Raw genomic sequence first — 21,513 nt, 5'->3', positions numbered from 1 at the left:
CACCTAAGAAAAATATATAGCTTTGAACCCATAGGAGGAGAACATGCACGTACGTACTGATCATCAAATGATGATGAACACAGCGAAGGAAAACCGTAATAAAAATTACAAAACTAAATGAACGAAACAAAGCTGTTGCATGCAGCCATGCACTGTAGTACTTCAATTGTGAGTATGTTAATCTGTATAGATTAACGACGCGTAATTTTGCTCAAATTTCAAACGATTTAGATTGATTTCCTCAGAGTACGTAATTAAAGATGGAATCCGCAGTACGGTACGTACATTAATAGTCTTAATGTGGTACTTTAGATTCCGATTTCAAGAATGAGGGAGATTTTATTTTATTTATGGGTGAAATAGTTAAAGCACTCCCAATAGATTTTTCATTTTATCATTTAAAATACATTATTAAAATTTACTTTTTCTATTTTACATATTAATCTTTACAATATACCATATATCAACTTATTTATTTTTTCTTCATATCATTTAAATATTATAATTTTTAATTTATTTTATTCATTTCAAATAAAGTAAAAAGTAGAAAGTAGATAAAGAAATAAATAAAGAGTAAAATGTAAAAAGAGAAATGAATTGAATATTTATACATGAGTGAGCAGTGTTCTATAAATGTAAAGGAGATACTGTAGTAAACTGTATATTAAAAATAAAATACATAATTCATTGGAGGGCTATTTTGAACTATTTTTTTTAAATTTTACAAAAATATGAAATTTACATAATTCATTGGGAGTGCTCTTAGAGTGCGGAATCTTTAAATTTTTTCTATCAACGTCGATACATATAATATTCTCTGACCAAGAGAGCAAGAAAAAGGAAGGTGAATATGTGCGCAACGATATTTAGCATGGAGTAATTATATATAGATATTTACTTGCCGTTTTGTGCACGTAGCTATGGTATGTACTTCCAAAAAACCAGTTCCTTTTTCTTTATTTGTAACTTCTAATAATATTCTTCTTTTCCTTTATAACTTACCAATCGAGACGACCGACTTCGATGATCTTAATAATTAAAGCATGCATGGCCCAAATCATATCCGTTGAATCACTTCCAAAAAAATGAGTCACATTCTGCAATCTAATCACAGCATGCCAAGTGCAGATTTCGAAATAAGAATCATAATGATCTTCAGCAGTACCTAGTAATATTCATTACATTCTCGACACCATTGAATGCGTATTTATATATATATATATATATAGCCACACACCAATTATCTTCACAACATCTTCGAACGACCAATACCCAGTACTTCTTTGATCTCTCTTTCAACTTCCCTGAAACCAAGAGAGGATGGCGCCTCAAGCAACAACCGAGCCTTTGAATAATAATAATGATATGGCTGTAGCAAGGAGGGCATACGTGACGTTCTTGGCTGGCAATGGAGACTACGTGAAAGGGGTGGTTGGTTTGGCCAAAGGTCTTCGGAAGGCTAAATCAGCCTACCCTCTTGTGGTGGCCATTTTGCCCGACGTGCCTGCCGAGCACCGTGAGATTCTTCATTCTCAGGGATGTATTGTACGGGAGATCGAGCCCCTGAACCCTCCCGATGGTAACCAGACTGCATATTCTATGGCTTACTATGTCATCAACTACTCTAAACTTCGTATTTGGGAGGTAATCTTTTGCTCGGCCCTTTCATCACCTTTGTTTATATTAATCTTTGCCACTTAAAGACGCTTTTTATTGGCAATAAAAAGTTAGTGTTATTAATTACGGAACTGAAATATTTTGATCATGACTTGTTCGTAGTTTGTGGAGTATGAGAAGATGATCTACCTGGACGGTGATATACAAGTGTTTGATAATATTGATCACCTCTTTGAGTTGCCGGATGGCCAGTTTTATGCTGTGATGGACTGCTTCTGTGAGAAGACATGGAGCAGTTCTCCTCAGTATCAGATTGGGTACTGTCAGCAATGCCCTGAAAAGGTGCAGTGGCCTGCTGAGTTGGGCTCGCCTCCTCCTCGCTACTTCAATGCCGGCATGTTCGTCTATGAGCCTAACCTTTCAACTTACCGAGATCTCTTGGACACTGTCAAAGCCACCCCTCCCACTTCATTTGCAGAGCAGGTAAACTTAATTAATTCAGGGGTGGGTTGACTAGCTTGCACTATATAATCTTGTTTTCATTTTCGGGAAAACGTACGTACATATTCTTAATTCCTATATTTCGTACCTGTGCACTTGTTCTGTTTTATGTTCCTCGGTACGGTCATGATGAGGAATGAAACTAATATTTTATTAATTTGTTTCTCTAAAAAAACTTTAATTCCCTCTCCTAGTCATAGAGATGAAATCATACTTTTTGGGTTATAATGTGGTGCAGGACTTCCTGAACGTGTACTTCAGGGATATATTTGAGCCTATTCCTCCCACATACAACCTTGTTTCAGCCATGCTGTGGCGTCACCCCGAAAAGTTGGACATAATTGACAAAGTAAAGGTCGTCCACTATTGTGCTGCGGTACGTTTATAGTGTCTTTAAAGATATTAATATTTATTTAGATATTGCTTTTATTTCGATGGTGTTAATAATCTTTTTTCTTTGTATCCATGCATTTTTATGGTAAATTAAGGGAGCGAAGCCTTGGAGGTACACAGGGAAAGAAGAAAACATGGAGAGGGAAGACATAAAGATGCTGGTGAAGAAATGGTGGGATATTTACGAGGACGAGACTTTAGATTACAAAAATGCTTTGTCCAACTTAGCAGCTGAGAATGAGCGAGTCATCCAGGCTCTATCAGATCATCAGGCCGATAGTCAGCCTGCGGTTGGACATGGGAATGTTCCGTCCGCTGCTTAATTAATTATATTTAGACGTTAATCATGTACTATCGTCGTCGCTACATAAACACAGCACGCATGCATGCGCGCGGCGTGCATGAGCTATGTATTAATTAATTAATGACAAGTAGTAGTACTACAGTAGGGTACGTAGTAATTAACTAATTAAGCTACGTACGTACAGTAGTACGTATTATTGTAATTGCATGCCTAATGCCATACATGATATAATAAATTAAAGGCTGTGCTTATTATTTCGTATTAACAACGCCTTAATTGTCAGCTACGTATAAGTACCTTTTATGGACTATAATATTATATTATAGTATTTCATTAATTTATTTCACTTTGAAAGGATTGCAATCAATTTCGCAGCACGTACTCCTTATAGGTGAAATTAATGAACATATGATGCCAATATTCATGCAATCCGTATGCAGTAAATCATGGAATTAAGATCTTAGGATTAATTGCAATCGATATTCTTATATATTAACCAATTAATAGAGTCCAAATTTAAAGGTATGATTAGGAAAGTGATCGCGCGTTATTAATTATAATTCTCCGAAAACAATTAGAATGAGATATCTTTGATTGAAATTTTCCATTTTGAAGTTGTTGATCCCTTGGGAAAGAAAATGAAATTAATTAATTATTTTTTAATCATGAGAATGAATTAATTATATTTATAATGCATATACAATGCATTGTAAGACAGTCGATGAGAATTAACGTTTTTGTCAGCCATTATTGATCAGAAAATCGAATATGAACTTACATTTCTTACTTAATTATCATGAGAAATTAAGTACGTTTATTGAGAAAATTGGAAGTAATTATCATCATTATTGTCAATAAAGTTCTATAAACAACCTACACGTACATTTGGAAAAAAAAATACTTAAAAATTAGATTTTGTTATTTATAATATTCACATTATATATTAAACTAATAATTACAAAAGATAAATATATTCTTAGAACGAGACTATCTAAAATAATTATTACGTGAAATACTTTTAAAACTAACAATGACATAAAATCTATTTAATATTTTTTATATGCTCTCATTGAGTTGGTTGATATTTTTAATAGGATATATATATATATATATTTTTTTTAAAATTATACTTAAACTCTATTTTAGAGTCTCTCTTCCACTGGGGGTCTTAGGCAATTAATTACCAAAGTTGCCTAATGGAAGATCCCTAACTTAATCCCTCCTTTTACTATATATATTGTTATTCTTCTCACTTACTAATGGGCCAGAGCTATTTTAACAAGATTGTAAAATAAAAACAATTCAACAATTGTTACAATTCTAACAATTGTATATTGGCCACGGCCTCACTCGAGCTTAACTTGAAAATAAAAGAAATGGCCATCACAACCAACAGAGCTGAGCCCACAAAGGCCACCAAGCCTCAATGCCATGGGTCCATCAATATACATGTTTAGAACTGCAATAAGGGATTTTTGGTTGAGTTTTGTTATATACAAATACAGTCGTACACTAATCTGTATACTAATATTGATTTATTTATATTTAAAATTTAAATTAACACTATTTTTAATAAAATTTACTTTTTGATTAATCACATCATATTAATGCACAGATTAATATACAATTGTGCTTGCAACTATATTTTTTTTTTTATTTTTTCGGTCGCATGCTCGTATGTGATTTTCGAATGAGCTTTTATAATCATCGTCTTCATATATCATATATATATATATATATATATATATATATTTTTAAAAAAATTAATTAAATTCTTTTATTCATTACCTATATATCACTTAATAATTTAAAAAACTAAAAAAAAATAATGAGCGGTCCGTAAAAACAATAAATACAAATTTTCTTTTCGAATGGATGCTTCTCCCACGACCTCACATCGTCACCAGAAGAGCTGGCACAAGTCCCAACAATCAGATCAAGTGCAAACAGACTCTTTTAATATAGAAAAATGATTGATGCAGGTGTTTTGGTGCAGGAATTGCGCACGAAAGGAAACGTAAAAAATAGGCAGCGGAGGTGTGCGCAATTCCTGCGCCAACTTTCTCTGTAGCATTTCTGTCTAATATAACTTCCAAGAGGAGAAAAGTGCGGATCCGAAAAGAGTCGGTCTGAGAGATGGGGGAAGCGGAGGGATTGGTGAAACACATTCTATTAGCAAGGTTCAAAGATGAAACGCCACAGGACGAGATCGATAAACTCATCGAGGGTTATGCCAACCTCGTCAATCTCGTCGAACCAATGAAGTCCTTCCACTGGTAAATTCTCTCAATGTTCTTTCAGATGTAGCATTTCCAACTACAGGGGAAAAAAAATACAGTTTTCTTCATTTGTTCTGGTTTGGATCTGGATCCCATGTCTGTTTTCTACTTGTGTTTAATTTTTCAAGTAAAAGTTAGATGGGAGTTTGATAAGAGATTTTACCCGATTAGATAATGTGTTACATAATCTTACAAAGATGATTCTTTTATTGTTTCCAGTGAAACCATTTTCTGGATTTTATGGTCCTAGACTATACGAAGAACGCAATTTGACGTGGGAAGGTGATTTGGGCATATTAATGATGGCACATAGAGCTTTTGAACCCTGATTATTATTAATTTTTTATTTATTTATTTATTTTTATATATAAAAGTAATAAACTTTATTGATCGAATGCAACCCGGCAAAGCCCATGTGCACAGGGGTATATAAAAGGAGAAATGATATATACCCAACATATTTCACAACAATTTACGCAACACGTTGTAAAATGGTATTTTTGTAAAGTGATGTTAATTTTATACGGTAGTTTACAAAAATACCCCTCCTTTTAAACTTTGTTGTGTAAATTGTTGTGAAATATGTTGTATATATATCATTTCTCAAAAGTAGCCGAAAACCATTGAACCAAAGAAAAAGGAAAAAAATCCCAGATTTCCCCCACTGTTCTCTCCTTGTTGTAATTGAATCCTGATTTCTATTTGAGTCTTGAGACATCCAGATTCCAGTCCCACATTGAGAATACGAACATAATGAGTAGATTATAAGGTGATAAATAATAAATATCTCCTCGTTACTAGATGAAACTAAGCTTTATAAGTGATTCTAAAGAAGTTTTAAATTGATTAGTCATTCTGGAGTGGCTAGTGCTTTTCCTGGATCACTGCATATAATCTGTCAAAAATCGTCAATCGATCGATAGGGAAGTCCTAAATTTGTCCTTCATTTTTTTGTTTCTTATCTAACAGGGGCGGGGATGTGAGCATTGAAAGCCTGCATCAAGGCTTCACTCATGCTTTTGAGTCTACTTTCGAGAGTACAGAAGGTATTGCTGAGTATTTAGCTCATCCTGCCCGTGTTGAATTTGCAAATTTGTTCCTTCCCATGTTGGATAAAGTCCTTGTATTCGACTACAAACCCACAACCGTTCAAATGTGAATAAAAAAGGCAATTCATCTTTGATCCTATTATGCTGCCTTTTCAGTGGAGCTTTGTTATGCATAAGGTGTAAAATTAGGTCCATCTCATGGATTGATGACATTTGAAGAACTCACATGCTATGCGAAACTGATGTTGATGAACTCTTCTGTGCCGTATTTTAGTTATGCCATGGTGATTGATATTGTTTGAAATAAAATATAAATCTGTACTCTTTGCTGATACCTGAACTTTGTTTTGAGCCCAATCATTTGTCTATTGGGAAGCCTGCGAAGGCTGAATATGTTTCACCAATGTGATTGAATGCCCATCCAGCTTTTGAGATGGAGTCATTGCCCACAAACAATTTATGGTTGGCGAAGCTGATGCTGCGTTATTAAGATTGAAGGAATCACAAGTGTTGAGAATCTTGGATTGCGACATATGCGAGAGGTCTACTCTGTTTTGATAATCCATCCATAACCAATTCAGGCCAAAACGAGGTTGCAAGTCTCGTATATATTATACTTTTACCTATAAAAAAATATATATATTATACTTTTTATAAAAAGTTTTTTTGGAGCTACTGCAATCTCTTAGCAAGCAACAAAAGTCCCACGTTAGGCCATGCTTCTGCACTTGTCTAGACTCTAATGTGCAGTTTCCAATGGCCACCCACCATGGAAAGAATTTCTTTGATATGCATTCAAAGAAGCTTTTCCCTGTCAATGCATCCTACATTTTTTCATTTTCAGTCACATTTGTTGATATAATATATAAATGGTTTTCAATGTCTATATGTAAATGGACAGTAACTTAAAATGTGTTAACCAACAAGTGTGACTGAGAACAATTAAATTTAGGACGAAGAATAACATTTTTCAAATAAAATTAAAAAATAAAACCCAAGAGAAGAGCGTTGCCATTCCTACAATGTTTTCCCTCGCCCGTAAAAAGGTCTTTGATATGGTTCAGCACCATATGGTCTGGTTTCTTATAGTTCCTCTTTGGCAGAATTGAGCATAAAAAAGGTGAAGATATGAGCAATGTAGGATGCATATTTAAGCATTTTGTAGTTCAGGCAAAACATTTTGAAAAAGAGGTGATAATTTGTAGTTTTTAAGGGCCCGTTTAGGAAGACAATTTTTCTTAAATATTCTCAAATATTTCATTTTCAAACATTATTTAAAAATAAAATATTTTTCAATTTCAAATATTCAAATTTTTTATCTAATAATTACCAAATCATTATAATTTTTTAAAACTTCCAAACAAAACATAAAAAAACAATACAAACTTTTTCAAATTTTAAAATAAAAATAATATTTAAATTTTTTTTTTAACTTTATAATATTTTATCAAACTTTTTCTCTCTACTTTTTCAAAACCCTAAAAAAGTTTTAACTTAAACCATTTTACTACTATTGATAAATATTATGAAATGTTCTTAATATCCAAACGAGCTTTAAGGGCAAGTTTGGAGCATGGAAAGAGATGCAAAATTTTTATATAATCTTATTTTATTTTCAAACATAATTCAAATATAAAATTTTTAAATTAATCATTACAACTTTTTAAAACTAATCATTACAAAATTTTCAAACTTTCAAATAAAAAATAAAATATAATTCCAACTTTTTTAAATTCTCAAACAAAAATAATATTATAAAACTGTATTATTACAATATTTTAACCTTATAATATTTTTTATTCAACTTTTTCTCTCTCATTTTTCAAAACTCCATAAAACAACTATCTCACTACTATTAACAAACAATCTTATTATTATTCACAAAAATTTTATCTCATCTTACTCCTCAAATCTTCCCTAAGTGTAACTAATCCATTTTCTTTTATTTGATTGATTTATGAAAAGTGCTGTCTATAAAAAAAAAAAAAAATCTTATAAAATAATGTAGTTTGATATGATACATCAAATCTACTTCATAGCAAAGAAAATCTTTATTATATGATGCATCATATCATACCATATCACTTTATAAATTTGATTTTGTAAATCAAACATCTTTCTTGCATAATAGTATGTGTGAAGTTGTATGTTATATCTATTTTATAATAAAAAAATATTTTATAATCTTACATACCATATTAAATTATATTAGTTTAATAGTTCAATTTTATTGACCAAATATTTCACTTTATTGATACTTATAATTTCGCTTTAACTGGACTTATACAAGGCCCAGGCTGGGCTAGGCCCAAAACTAACCTAACTGAGTAAAGACCGGATCACTCCGACCCGGAATAGCCCATCACGGACTCTGAACCGACGGCGTAAGAACAAAATCCCTTAAATCAGCAGCGAGATTGCTTCCATTCCATGAACTCGCTCTTTAATGGCTACAACGAACGGATCCCACACCTCAGGAACAGGTTCCTTTTTCTTTTAATTTTTTTTATATTTTTAGTTTATATTTTCATTTTTGGGTTTTGATATCTCATTATGAAACTCCAGATGCAATAATTTTTTTTCAGGCTCTGTATGTTTTCCTGGAACATTAGGAGATCCTTTTTTCCCGTGTAAAATGCATACATCGCGTTCATAAAGATTTTAAACTAGACGGGTTTAATCTTTTAGCGACTCAACTCAGACTCGGTTTCTTTTCGTGATTGCACTTATTTTGAGTTGCCTTCGAGATGAAATATATATTTTTTTCTTTTCCTGTATCTTTTGGTAGCCAAAGTTGCATGAGCTATAGAGTTGCGCCTTTACTGGATATTAACCCAATCTGAAAATATTAGAGAGAATTAATTGCAATGGCTTCGGAATACGATTGTAGAATACTACTGTTGGTATTCCTTTTTGGCAAAAGAAGTCGATTTTGCTATTTCATTGGACGATTTTACTTAATGAGAACTCCGTTTTACAACTGCTTTCGAATCCTTGATACAGGGTTTGCGTTCTTGTGTCTGCAGCTTATTATATATTAGCTATTTTACTGTATTGTAAAAGATTAATGGTCTTCTCGTAAAATTTAGTACGGAAATTAGATGAGGGCGTTTTAAGAGTGGAATGAAACTTAGTTACTTTTCTGTTTAGTACAGGCACATCTTTGACTAATCAATTCACCATCTCTCTCTCTCTCTCTCTCTCTGAGGTTCTATTCAAGTGTGATTGTCTTAACCTAGATTGTTTGCTTTTGTGAATGTTTATACATTAATTGGAATCTGCTTACAATTAATCTTAACTGATCAATTGTGATTGTCTGGAACTACAGATAATTGAACACTCCAGTCTCTAGCCATTTTGTTCCTCTACAATGTGGTTAATTGAACAAAATTTTATTGATAATAGGGATAGGCAATAATAGTGCACGTACACGGGACATATACAAGAGCAACTAGATATATTTTTATTAATAATTGCTAATGAGTACTTGTCCTTGCTAGACCTGCTGTCATCTTGCATGTTTAGAAAGGAAATGGCATATTTTATTCTTATCCAAAATCTTCATTTCATAGGAGTTTTATGATCTGAATAATTAATTCAGGAGTCCAATCTCGCACATTATGGTTGTTATTTGTTTCCTGTCATAACCAATTGTATTTTGCTTTTCAGGTACTCCAAATGAAAAGGATGGTTTATCAAATGAATCTGCTAAAGCAACTGATCCCACTTCAAAATCCGAGACAAAACCTGAAGAAAATGGTGGGTATTTATGATTTTGTATTCTTCAGGAAGTAAAGGGCCATTCTTAACAAAGCAATGTATTCATTTCATAATGCTAGAAGTTAAAGCTCGGGTAGATGCTATGTGGGAACAGATGAATAAAGGCGTACCTACTAAGACACTCAAAAGTTTTCCAAACAAGCGTAGTTCATCTGAGAGTAAGAAAACAAAGAATTCAGCCAAGGTGCGGATTTTATTCTTTTAGGAGTAATGGTATACAACTCTTTTTACAACTCGCTTTTAATTGGAGGGTAGTTATGTTAAGTTTGAAATTCAAACAAAAAAACCGCCAAAGGGCTGTGGCCTGATTGGCATAATTCCCAGCCTCCAAAATGGAGGTTTGGAGTTCGAAACCCCCATTCCCTAAATGTATCAAAAAAATCAATTCAAACAAAAAAACCATAGTATTTTTAATGGAGTGGCACTATTACATTGGTTGGTTATAAATGAGTTGTAAAATAGTTGTAAGAGTATCTTTATGCCCTCTATAATGGAACTGTCGTAGAGAGTATTTTCAATAATGGAATTACTTGTCCAATAGCTGCCTAGATATCATCTGTTTATTTATTTTTGCTTGGTTTTTATTTCATAGAATTGGATGGCATATCTGGGACTGGCACCAAATACAGGATCCCTCGGAAAAGTTTTATCACATAAGGAACCTAGTGTCCTGCAGGACAGCACGAGTGATGAGGCCAAGAGGCTTGCTGCTGCTGCTGCTGCTCTTTCAGCTGTTAGGGATGCTACAGCTACTGCAGCTGGCTGGGGGAAAGTTGAGGTAAGCACTTCTTTGATTAGTACCTCCTTTTTAATTGTCCCACTCTGATATTTATTCATGTTCTGGTATTTCCTATTGGTGTCATAGTCGTGAAATCACTGTGGCTACAAATGGGCATGGTTTGTTTTGATAATGTTAAGGTGGCTTTTGCTTTATAGTCCAGTTCCTAATTTCTTTGAGAACCAGTTTTTTTTTTAAATAATTTTTTTTATAAGTAGTTTTGTTTAAATAATTAGCAAATAGACTTTAACACATTAACTATCAGTTCTGGCCTTCTGCTAATTAGCTTGAAAACACTGGAAATTATGCCAAGACTGCCTGTGCATTTAGATCAATTTTCATGGGCATAGATTGCTGGAAAGTATGGGAAATTCTTTCATGTGTTTTGGTGGTTACATTGGTGAATACCCCCATTTTGTTTATGGTCAATCGTTAGTTATATGTTTGCTCATTTATCTCCTTCTATAGATCACCGAGGTTCGGGACTTTGCCGGCCAAGAAATTGAAGTTAAAAAGCTTGTTGATGCTGATTCAAAGGAAGCTTCTGAAAAAGCCAAAGGTCCTGCACCTTCTGCTGTTGATGCAGTGCTTGAACAAATCAAGAAGAAACAAAAGCTCAGTGTGCTTGACAAGACAAAACAGGATTGGGGGGAGTTCAAGGAAGAAAACAGAGGCTTGGAAGATGAGTTGGACGCTTACAAAAAGAGCTCAAACCAGTATTTGGAAAAGGTATCCTTTTTGCAGCGAACAGATTACCGGGAGTTTGAGCGGGAGAGAGATGCACGGTTAGCTTTGCAGGCCAGGAGGAAGCCAGATATGCGAGAGGACCTATGACTGGATGACTCTCTTGAGTTTCTCCCCTCTTGATGAGTTTGTGCAATTTCACCCTAGAGATTACAAAGATAAGAAGAGGGGGGGAGTTGCTGATAGCCTGATAATTTTCCTGGCGGCCTTGTTCAATGAGGGAAGAAGACCGTCGATATTGTTGAAGAGGAAAGAAGGCCTCTAATATTGTTGGTGGAGATGTGATGCATTTCGGCAAATTGTGTAGGTTTTAGATACCCTAACAGGAATGGGAATTTCCTGTTACATGTTCTTTCTGAGGACTGAATAGGCTTTATTGTAAATCAGCAAAATATATTTTTCCTCTTATTAGTACTTAAAAAAATATTTAGATTTGTCCTCCTATTTAAGTTTTATTTGGTGGGTTATAGGTCTCTTGTTTTAAAGACATTGGAGCATGCAGTTGCAGTGCCACTTTATGAAACAGAGACCGAAGTGCTGTTTCCTTCTCCTAACCCCTCAGAATTCTTTCTTTTTTCTTTGGTGTTTTTCCGGCATTGGAATACAACTCTGATTTAGATTTTACCATTTTCCGTTCCGCTGCGAGCGTTGTTCAATAGTGGTAAAATGTGCAATGGGTAAATCGGTATTTTTGAGGGTCGAAGGCGTAGATTGCAATAAGCATCATGTTATATGAGAAGGGTGCATTATAGAAATACATTATAAAGTGACATGGAAGGACGCCAAAGATTAGTACTGATGGGTCATCAGTGAGACCCGTCAGTGACGGTCATGGAAAAAATCTGAAAGCCGAAGCAATCAAGTTGACAAAAAAAAGCAAGCAATTAGGGATCCAATGCCCTGCTTCCTATCAAAAGAATTGAGGTAAAATGTAGAAACAACCCTCGATTATCATTTTTTTTTTTTTTTTTGACAGAAACAGAGTAAGAAGTGGAGTTTCTAGAATTGTAACTACTTCTAGATCGGTATAAAAATAGAACTCCCATCTCCCCACATTCTTTTCTCACACATTTTGACAGAATAGTTTGATGGATGGATAGAAGCCTGTGGGTAGTATACAGAAAAGTTTTAAGAAAAAGATTTACCAAAGGGATAAAGGGCACATAAACGAAAAGATTCACATCAGATAAAAATAAACAGCACTTTGATTCTAATACTTATCTGTTTATTGAATGAATAAGAAAAAGGAAATTCCAGGCAAGTTGTCCGGGCGTGCACCTATGGAAAAGAAAGATAATTTACAGATACATCAATGTATGCATTTATACAGGAATACAACAATTAGACAAAATAAAGTCACATCCAAAAAGCCTGCAATAACCGCAGGCATAGATTCTTATGACACCAACTGGTTCAACAAACCCCTCTCATGTTGTTATTATAACACAAAATTATTCTTGTCATGGTAACAATGAGAAATAGCAGCACATTTCTATTTCAGAGACTTCATCTACTTCCACGAGCAGAAGATTCAGAAAATGGAAAGTCTTCACAGTCATTCCAAAATCTTTGAAACAAAAAATAAAAGAAAAACAATAAACAACTTTCTAAATGTGAATGGGCTTGTCATAAGTGGCCATGGCAGCTTCCTTCAATGCCTCGCTCATTGTTGGATGTGCATGGCAAACACGCGCTATATCCTCGCTTGATGCATCATACTGCAAGGCTATCGCTGCCTCATGAATGAGCTCACCTGCATTGGGTGCCATAATATGGACTCCCAATATCTTGTCAGTCTCCTTTTCAGCCAGTATCTTGACCAACCCCTCTGCATCATCAATTGCTTTGGCCCTGCTATTCGCCATGAAAGGGAACTTTCCAACACGGTAATTAACACCAAGTGCCTTCACCTGCTCCTCGGTCTTTCCAACAGAAGCAACCTCAGGATGAGTGTAGACAACCCCAGGGACCTTGTCATAATCCACATGACCTACCTTACCAGCTATAAACTCTACACAAGCAACCCCATCTTCTTCTGCCTTGTGGGCTAACATTGGTCCAGGAATTACATCACCAATTGCAAAAACACCTGGCACATTTGAAGCAAATCTTTCATTGACTAAAATCCGTCCAATCTTATCTGTTTCCACACCTATTTTGTCCAGTCCAAGTCCAGCTGTGAATGGAGTTCTGCCAGCAGAGACGAGAACAACATCAGCTTCAAGTGTGGTCTGTTCACCACCTGCAGCTGGTTCAAGGGTCAGCTTCACACCATTTTCAGAAGTATCAACTCCTACCACCTTAGTCTTGAGCATGAATTTCATCCCTTGCTTCTCAAGGGAACGCTGAAATTGCTTACGAATTTCCCCATCCAAAGTTGGGACAATATCTGGGGCAAACTCAACAACAGTTATCTCTGATCCAATACGGCCCCAGACTGAACCCATCTCTAGGCCGATGTAGCCTGCTCCAATGACTACAAGTTTCCTTGGGATTGCAGACAAAGCTAAAGCGCCCGTTGATGATACAATTCTCTTCTCATCAATGGTGATGCCAGGTAAAGATTTGACATCAGAACCAGTAGCAACTATGATATTCTTGCCTTTAACAATGGCGGTACCACCATCAGGGGTATCCACAGAAATTTCAGAGGGGGAAATGAACTTGCCATAACCTTTGACATAGTTCACCTTGTTCTTCTTGAACAAGCCTTCAATACCTCGAGTAAGATTAGCCACAGCTTTATCTTTCTGGGCCATCATGGCAGGTAAATCAACCTCAACAGAAGAAAACTTCACTCCATGGTTGGCAAATGCATGCGTGGCTTCATGATACATGTGGGAGGAATGCAGAAGAGCCTGAAAAGAAGAAAATAAAATAGGAGGATGGATAAAGAAAGGTTTTATTTACCCGGAAGAGATGAATAAAGAACTCCCTACTGGTCAATTCTTTTTATAGGTAAAAACAAACCTTACTGGGCAATAAGTAACCTAGATAATATGAATAGAGACCTGCCTACTGTACAATAAGCAACCTTAGCAATCCAATTTCCAGGGAACAAATTAGTAGTGTGATTAATTCAACTAGACCACCATGAATCTTGCGGGAACACCTTATTTGAGCAAAGTTCTGACACCAAACTCTCTCACTATATTGGACACTTGCAAACGTAAAGAGTGTCCAACACAATATCGACCACTCAACAGCACGCTTAGTAAAATTAATTGAATAGTGGACTTGATTGCACAGGCAGGTTATCCATTTTTAGAAAACCAACAGAGGACTTGAAAACGGAAGTGAGAACGACTTGTTTAATATGTGAAAGAAGTTACACCATATAAAAACAGCCTCTCCCAAGCCATGAAGAACCTCCTTTTGGAGTTTTTTGGGGCTTACAAATTGCAGCACTTTCAATGCCAAACGACTCCAATCGGAAATCAATATATTTAGATGCTATTTCCAAAAACATCATATCCTATATCATTTAGTGTATCCACTAAAACAAGGGCACAAAGAAATGTAGGATAAATTATGGTTTATCTAATTTCATTTTTGTAAGTAATTACAGTCGATGTGATTACACTAAATTTTTTATAGTTTTCAGGTTACATAGATATATTGATGCCACATCATCTCAGAAACACTAAATTCAACCGAACAACACAATCGTCATACATAAAATTGAAAAAGAAAAAGAAAAAGGGAAGGGCTAGGGGAAAGAAGCAGTTAAAAGATATTACAAAAGGAAAGGATTGTAAAACATAAAAAGAATAGAAAATAAGCAAGAAAAACCCTACCTTGGAGGGGATGCAGCCGACGTTGAGGCATGTGCCGCCGAGAGTCCCACGCTTCTCAATACAGGTGGTCTTGAGGCCAAGCTGGGCGGCTTTGATGGCGGCGACGTAGCCACCAGGCCCACCTCCGATAACGACGACGTCGTTATCATCAGATCCCGAGGACGCAAATCCTCGGGAGAAGGCAGTGAGGGAGTGGGAGTACTTGAACACATCGGAGGTGGAATTCGAGAGGTTCCTCGAGAGTAAGTACGCCCTCCGTCTCGCAAAGCTTGCCAGAGCCATCTTCTCCTCCTTTTAATCCCTCTCTCTCTTTCTCACTCTCACAGAGAGCTTTCGGTCAAGAAGCCTGGTGGTGTGGGTTTGGTATAATATGGAATGGTCTGCTCTGCTTTTGCTTTGTTGGGTCTTCCAAATACAAAGGCTCTGGCTGGCTACTTCGGCTGTGGGACGACGAATTATTAATATTATTTATCGGTTTTTTTTTCTTAAAAGAAATAGGTATTCTAAAACCCAGTTTTAACAGAATAAATACCACTCCGCATGATCTTTATCTGAGAATTTATACAAATCATAATTTAATATATAAAATATTTATTTTATATTAAAAAGAATAATATAACAAAGAATAAGAAGTACGTAAAAGTAATTACACATAAAATTTTTAATATATGATTCTCTTTGATATAGAAATCTATTATATTAGATACTGATAGAAAATATTAGTATTTTTAAATTTTTTTTAATGATAAATAGTATTTTTACATACTGATTTATAACTAATTAGCATTTAAACGTAAGTCTATTTTATTTAAAATAAAGAAAAAAATTATTATTTTTCTTTTAATCTGTGGCATAGTGATAGTATATTTGCATGTATGTATTATATTTATGGTACGTATAATAAGTAATCTTCCTTATTTGAAGACGTATTGCATAAATATATGAAAAGTTTTAAGTAAATGATAATTAGTTCACACTAATGTTGAGCAGTCGCTTGCTATTTTTGACTTTACAGCGAATGAGAATCGTGAAAAAATGGCATTCCATCTGGGTCGCTGACTGAAAAAAATAGCACAGAAGAGATTCTAATCCGAAGCGTTGATAAATATCCCACTCATGAGGATTGCCCAACATGTAAGCACGAGACATGATATACAGACATGATTACATGTCTAAATCTGCGGTGTTACCAAATAATTAAGATACAATGGGAAGCGCAATGTATTTTGGGAATTTCTCATTTCCTTTTTCTCAAAGAATATAAGTGTATTTTCTTCTTATTTAAAAGATTTTGGAACAAATATATATATATAGAAATGGTAGAGAATGTTAGCCTTAAACACCTTATCATCATCATCATCTGAATGTTTGGTGGAGGACGACGATTACGATTGCTTCCCTAAAAACATGAACGACGCATATCCAATTCCAGTGGTTCATTCTATGATTCTGTCCGGTGGTGAGCTTGGGAAGGTAATGATAATATAGTACGTTATCCCAAATGGACGAACCTCTTGCCTCCAAAAGCTACCTTCACTTTATATTTTAACCCACACTGATGGCCCCACTCACATTTTATCCAAGGCATTATTGAGAAATAACCAATATATATATATATATATATATATATAGAGAGAGAGAGAGAGAGAGAGAGAGAGAGAGAGAGAGAGAGAGAGACCTAAACATACAGTGAAACATACATATATCACAAATATACAATCAATGACACTTGTCTTGAGTCCATTTGCTTATAACTGTGTAACTGAATCTCTTGCACTAGAGATCCTGTTATAAGACATATCCCTCATCTAATGAGTCCAATTCAAAATGTTCGGCAATGACAAACACAGCTTCCAATTGAAGGGTTCGGACAAAACCCAAATTCTCTTTCAACCCCGGCAAAATTGCTAGCCGCTTTCTCTAAACTATCTGAAACAGCCATTACTGGGGGTAAAAAAAATCCTCACATTAAAATATCAGTAAATAAAATGGATTCTTTAAATTCAGTTCCCTTCTAGCAAGCTCTTCAATCTATGTCGAGCCTCCTCAGAAAGACAACAAGGCCTCCACCGTTGTCGTCTAGGACATGACTCAACAGTATGTTCACGAGAAGGGTGAGATAAGCAGATAACAAGCACGGTGACATTATCGGATGTATTTAAGCGTAATGCTTCCATGACCAGATCCCTGGCACACTGCTGTGGATCATCATGCTTCCTCAATCCTCGGCGGACAAAACTGACTGCATACTGGCTAGACATGACATCCCAGATCCCATCACAACCTATAATCAAGAACTCATCATCAGCTGTTAACACAACCTGTTGAACATCTGGTTCAGCGCTGAGAGGTGATGCAGAACCAGGTGGGAATTTCAAGTCCCAGTCTCCAAGGGCTCGGGTGACACTGAGATCATTGAGATAACCGTCATTGATCTTGCCACCTAATTCCTCAACCCGCTTTCGTTCTGGTAGATAAGAAGGCTTATGATCTTGAGACATCTCAACTGCTTGTCCTTTCCGGCAGAGTACTGCTCGACAGTCACCAGCATTTGCAACCAGTAAATGCCTTCCAAGTATTAGTGCAGTCAGTGCTGTTGTTCCACAGGAATTGCTAACACTGCATTCCTTGGCCAAGGCAAGATCTGCCAATAAAAATGCTTTTCGATGAGAATCCTCCAACTCTTTTAAGTAGATGGCATCGATATCGGATGTTTTGGGCAAATCAGCATCTTCAAAAAATAATCTCATAGCATTTTTCTTAATATAAGTAGCTGCATCAGGCCCTCCATGACCATCAAATACTGCATAAAAAGCACTAGGCATATGGCACCTGAATAAGGAACCCATGTAGGAAGATAGATCATCAATTTGAATGTGTTCATCATCCATGGATATCCTTGGTCCAATATCAGCATAGCTACCAGAACGAATAATTGGAACAAACTTTGCGGCAGAAGCTTCTATGATGATGGCATCTTTAATGGTGTCTGAGCAATTAACCACCTGATTGAAGAATTCCAATTTTCCAAAGGTTAGCCAATCACAAAGGTATCTACTTAATGCATTGCAAGGAAATTGTAAAAGAAAAAAGAAAAAGGGAAGGAAATGACATAACTTTGAACAAGGAAGCATAAACAGAACTGCCCCATATCAAATCCATTGAAAGAAAACATGATCTGATTTCAGCAATTGTAACAGTTCTCTTTGAAGGCTATCAAAATATCGCCTTGTTCTTTTCCTGCACTTATGTTACCAAATGTATTCCCCCCGCCCCCCCTCCATCCTTTCTAGGTTTTTCTTGTTTACATTATATTCAAGTTTTTCATTTTACTTATCAAAAATATTTTGTAAAGGTTCATAATAAAATCCCAAGCTGTTGATTGCATTCCTTTATTTCTTATTCACGGAAAGGAAAGCTGCCAGCTATATGTTACAAATCATCGTATGTCTTATCCAATTATAAATCAAGACACAAAACAACTCTTGATCTATAAATAGTTACAATAGAGCCTTAGGAAGAGTCTTAGGAATATCATTAATTGGCACAAACAAGCCACCAGTTAGATGGAAATATGGCTATAATCTATGAAGCACAGCTACTCCAAGATCCCTGGATGCCAGTTTCCAACTCAGACACAAATAAGCTCAAACTTAGCTTGTTAGTTCCACCACTGCTACGGAATCATCCAATTTGAGGTTCATACCACTGCATATACAGCAGAGGTTCATACCAGCGCCCAGTCCTTTAGTACCTACCTCCTCTTGTCACACCAGCAAACTGTCACTCTGTGGCCTTAATTCTTTTATTATTGTTGTTGTTGTTGAATTTTGTTGAGTTGTTGAATTATACAACTGCTGATAGATTTTATGATTGTTTAATTATATTATAAATATAATTTTATAGGGATTGAACGTGCTTATATATTATGTATTATAGATCAAAATCACCTGTATGTGTGTTTTTAAACATTTAGTTTATTTTTATTTATTTCTTAATCCTAAATTAACTTCTTCTTTTTATTTTATTTTTTTATTTTTATTTTTTATGTCGGTGAACCTCTCCAAGCAGGGCCCTTCGGACCCACCCCATTTCTTAATCCTAAATTAACTAAAATACTGATTAAGAAATTGCCCTGCAATATCCTTAATTTTTCAATATTTTCCATTGTATCATATCTTACGCATGTTCTATATTGGCATCAGTGCTTGCTAGGGTCTAATTGTGTAATTCACCATCCTTTCATACCAAGAAGACTTCCTAATACCAAATCCTGATAAATCTCTCCAAAAATTTGCAAGCTTTGTAAAGGAAACAAACTCGCTAAGACAAAAAGTAGCCTATGACAAATATGAAGTTGGGGAAAAACATCAAACATATCATAAAAGAACTAATACCATTAAACGGATTCCCCAATGCCAAAAATTCTAGCAAGGCAAATTTCTTTTTCCATAAATGTACAAAAACTAAATATGTGTAACTTAGATTAGCAAACAAGGCCAAAAATAAATAATTAAGTACAGAACCAGATTCCAGATCGTGATTCAAATCAAGAATTATGCAGATCAATAAAAGCTTGTGTCGAGTTACTGCAACGGGAAACCAACAAGAATTTGAAACTTTTTCTGCAATTATCTCAGTTGATTGCTTCGATTTTTGGAAAAAAGATCAGAATCTAGAACATAAAATCAAGTAATTCAGTTCTCTCAACCATCATAACCCAAAAACTTTGGAACTCCAAGCTCCATGAATATAAGACATCTTGTAATCATCCCCCAATAAATTATGCGAGCAACAAATCGTGCTTAAACCTTAAACCAGCGCAAGTATAAGGCTTCAAGTACTGGGATCAATGGACCCGTAAAAAATAAAAAATAAAAAACCAAGACAACCATAACTTCAAAAAACAAGAACAGCTTTTTGGAATTCAAGAAACGTACGGAATCGAAGCGTGACATATCAGCAGAGATAGTAGAAGAAGAAGAAGAAGAAGGGGAGGCCACCAAATCGATCGGAAGGTTGTGTTCTTGGGTGGTAGCCACGCGCAGATGATACTTCACGTCCAGCACGGGGAGGTTCGGCTGGCAGATAACCTCAGCCTCAGCCACCATGTTCTGGCTAGCGATCATCTCAGCTAGGGTGATCTGCGACTCAGAGAATTGCACGAGTTTTGAGATTTTCTGCGAATTGAATCAGTAGGATTTTCTGCGAATTGAATCAGTGGGATTTCCTGCGAATTGAATTAGTAGCGTTTTCTGTTTGCTCCGTCAAAGGAATTTTTACGTGCTATATTGCGAGGGATATTGCATTGTTTTGGTTTTTGGAATGGGTTCTGGAGATTATAACCAGGTCGACTTGGGAGAGTAAACACCGGTTGGGCCGGTGCAACCGGTTTTGTAACCGACACTAGCCAGCTCAAACAGAACCGCTTGAACCCGGGTGAACGACGGCTACGGGATAAAATGATTTTATAAAAAGAAAATGATAGCGTCAAATTTATCACTCAAACTTATTACATTTTTTTCAATTTTAATTTTTTTAATTTAATAGTTAAATAATTGACTATTAATAAAAAAAATTCTTAATAATTAAGAATGTTAAAATTTTTTTGAAAAAATAAAAAAAAAAAAGAAAAAATTTAAATACACTAGTAACGGTTGGACAGCCTGCTAACAATATCTTTTATAAAAAGAAATTACAAATAAAAATAATTTTATATGATATATTAAATTTATTTTATAATAAAATTAATTTTATTATTTGATTTATTATATCATATCATGTCAATTAATAGTAAACTCATAAACATATGTGAATATGTTAAACTTATTTTATAATAATAAAAAAAAAACTCTATAATATAATCTATCATATCAAATTATGTCAGTTCGTAAGTTATTAAATTTACTGTTATAAAAATTTTTATGATTAAAATATTTTTCTAATATTTAATATGTGATTTTCATTCTCCATAGATATATTTAATGATGTTAATCTTCTTAAATTATAAAAAATACATGGGTTAACAAATTATGGATATTATTTAACAACAGGCAATGATTTACTATAGTTATTTGTAAATAATAAATATAAGGCTTTAATGGTATTTGTAAATAGTAACAAAATAATTTATAAATAATAATAAATAATAGTAAAAAATTTGAGAATTGACATCACTCGGATAAATTGGATAACTTCTTCAAAAGGAAACAGTGGTTTGGTGGAAAAGTTCTATGTTTTGTCCCGCATGCAACCCACTAAAATGACGTAA

The 21,513-nt window shown here is 34.9% G+C and overlaps 5 protein-coding genes across 7 annotated transcripts; 3 read left to right on the top strand and 2 right to left on the bottom strand.

Annotated features, from left to right (window-relative positions):
* Positions 1 to 1,231: 1,231 nt before the first annotated feature.
* On the top strand, positions 1,232 to 3,083 carry LOC122302547 (galactinol synthase 2-like). The gene is made up of 4 exons (XM_043113855.1): positions 1,232 to 1,644; positions 1,780 to 2,100; positions 2,357 to 2,494; positions 2,607 to 3,083. The coding sequence occupies exons 1-4, from the start codon at positions 1,321 to 1,323 to the stop codon at positions 2,832 to 2,834; spliced, it is 1,011 nt and encodes a 336-aa protein (XP_042969789.1). The 5' UTR covers positions 1,232 to 1,320; the 3' UTR covers positions 2,835 to 3,083.
* A 1,616-nt stretch (positions 3,084 to 4,699) lies between these two features.
* Positions 4,700 to 6,477, top strand: LOC122317475 (stress-response A/B barrel domain-containing protein HS1-like). Its single transcript, XM_043134591.1, has 3 exons — positions 4,700 to 5,091; positions 6,064 to 6,290; positions 6,335 to 6,477. The coding sequence occupies exons 1-2, from the start codon at positions 4,952 to 4,954 to the stop codon at positions 6,251 to 6,253; spliced, it is 330 nt and encodes a 109-aa protein (XP_042990525.1). The 5' UTR covers positions 4,700 to 4,951; the 3' UTR covers positions 6,254 to 6,290; positions 6,335 to 6,477.
* Positions 6,478 to 8,492: 2,015 nt separating this feature from the next.
* Positions 8,493 to 11,999, top strand: LOC122317467 (craniofacial development protein 1). 2 transcript variants are annotated; one of them, XM_043134584.1, is made up of 5 exons: positions 8,493 to 8,626; positions 9,813 to 9,902; positions 9,986 to 10,107; positions 10,516 to 10,701; positions 11,170 to 11,999. In XM_043134584.1, the coding sequence occupies exons 1-5, from the start codon at positions 8,590 to 8,592 to the stop codon at positions 11,533 to 11,535; spliced, it is 801 nt and encodes a 266-aa protein (XP_042990518.1). In that variant the 5' UTR covers positions 8,493 to 8,589; the 3' UTR covers positions 11,536 to 11,999. The 2 variants fall into 2 exon arrangements, with proteins under 2 accessions (XP_042990518.1, XP_042990511.1); XM_043134577.1 differs by having other exon boundaries at positions 8,496 to 8,626; positions 9,983 to 10,107.
* A 743-nt stretch (positions 12,000 to 12,742) lies between these two features.
* On the bottom strand, positions 12,743 to 15,696 carry LOC122317458 (dihydrolipoyl dehydrogenase 1, mitochondrial). The gene is made up of 2 exons (XM_043134569.1): positions 15,243 to 15,696; positions 12,743 to 14,303 (listed from the first exon to the last, which is right to left on the bottom strand). Exons 1-2 carry the CDS (start codon positions 15,522 to 15,524, stop codon positions 13,053 to 13,055), a joined length of 1,533 nt encoding a protein of 510 aa, XP_042990503.1. The 5' UTR covers positions 15,525 to 15,696; the 3' UTR covers positions 12,743 to 13,052.
* A 1,231-nt stretch (positions 15,697 to 16,927) lies between these two features.
* On the bottom strand, positions 16,928 to 20,574 carry LOC122317443 (probable protein phosphatase 2C 49). 2 transcript variants are annotated; one of them, XM_043134551.1, is made up of 2 exons: positions 20,183 to 20,574; positions 16,928 to 18,247 (listed from the first exon to the last, which is right to left on the bottom strand). In XM_043134551.1, exons 1-2 carry the CDS (start codon positions 20,369 to 20,371, stop codon positions 17,246 to 17,248), a joined length of 1,191 nt encoding a protein of 396 aa, XP_042990485.1. In that variant the 5' UTR covers positions 20,372 to 20,574; the 3' UTR covers positions 16,928 to 17,245. The 2 variants fall into 2 exon arrangements, with proteins under 2 accessions (XP_042990485.1, XP_042990493.1); XM_043134559.1 differs by lacking the exon at positions 20,183 to 20,574 and adding an exon at positions 18,360 to 20,176.
* Positions 20,575 to 21,513: the final 939 nt, after the last annotated feature.

This window comes from Carya illinoinensis, chromosome 1 (genome assembly GCF_018687715.1).
Source record: "Carya illinoinensis cultivar Pawnee chromosome 1, C.illinoinensisPawnee_v1, whole genome shotgun sequence".
NCBI lineage: Eukaryota > Viridiplantae > Streptophyta > Magnoliopsida > Fagales > Juglandaceae > Carya > Carya illinoinensis.
Note: the sequence above shows the minus strand (reverse complement) of the source record. Positions and strands in the feature narration are given on the sequence as shown.

Excerpts from the sequence above, each read along its gene's own strand:
- LOC122302547 (XM_043113855.1), top strand. The coding sequence starts at position 1,321 with ATGGCGCCTCAAGCAACAACCGAGCCTTTGAATAATAATAATGATATG. Across the intron at positions 1,645-1,779 it reads CTAAACTTCGTATTTGGGAG|TTTGTGGAGTATGAGAAGAT; the intron begins GTAATCTTTTGC and ends ACTTGTTCGTAG. Across the intron at positions 2,101-2,356 it reads CCACTTCATTTGCAGAGCAG|GACTTCCTGAACGTGTACTT; the intron begins GTAAACTTAATT and ends AATGTGGTGCAG.
- LOC122317458 (XM_043134569.1), bottom strand. The coding sequence starts at position 15,524 with ATGGCTCTGGCAAGCTTTGCGAGACGGAGGGCGTACTTACTCTCGAGG. Across the intron at positions 14,304-15,242 it reads TCGGCTGCATCCCCTCCAAG|GCTCTTCTGCATTCCTCCCA; the intron begins GTAGGGTTTTTC and ends TCTTCTTTTCAG.
- LOC122317475 (XM_043134591.1), top strand. The coding sequence starts at position 4,952 with ATGGGGGAAGCGGAGGGATTGGTGAAACACATTCTATTAGCAAGGTTC. Across the intron at positions 5,092-6,063 it reads CCAATGAAGTCCTTCCACTG|GGGCGGGGATGTGAGCATTG; the intron begins GTAAATTCTCTC and ends CTTATCTAACAG.
- LOC122317443 (XM_043134551.1), bottom strand. The coding sequence starts at position 20,371 with ATGATCGCTAGCCAGAACATGGTGGCTGAGGCTGAGGTTATCTGCCAG. Across the intron at positions 18,248-20,182 it reads ATATGTCACGCTTCGATTCC|GTGGTTAATTGCTCAGACAC; the intron begins GTACGTTTCTTG and ends TTCTTCAATCAG.
- LOC122317467 (XM_043134577.1), top strand. The coding sequence starts at position 8,590 with ATGGCTACAACGAACGGATCCCACACCTCAGGAACAG. Across the intron at positions 8,627-9,812 it reads ATCCCACACCTCAGGAACAG|GTACTCCAAATGAAAAGGAT; the intron begins GTTCCTTTTTCT and ends TTTGCTTTTCAG. Across the intron at positions 10,108-10,515 it reads AAACAAAGAATTCAGCCAAG|AATTGGATGGCATATCTGGG; the intron begins GTGCGGATTTTA and ends TTTATTTCATAG.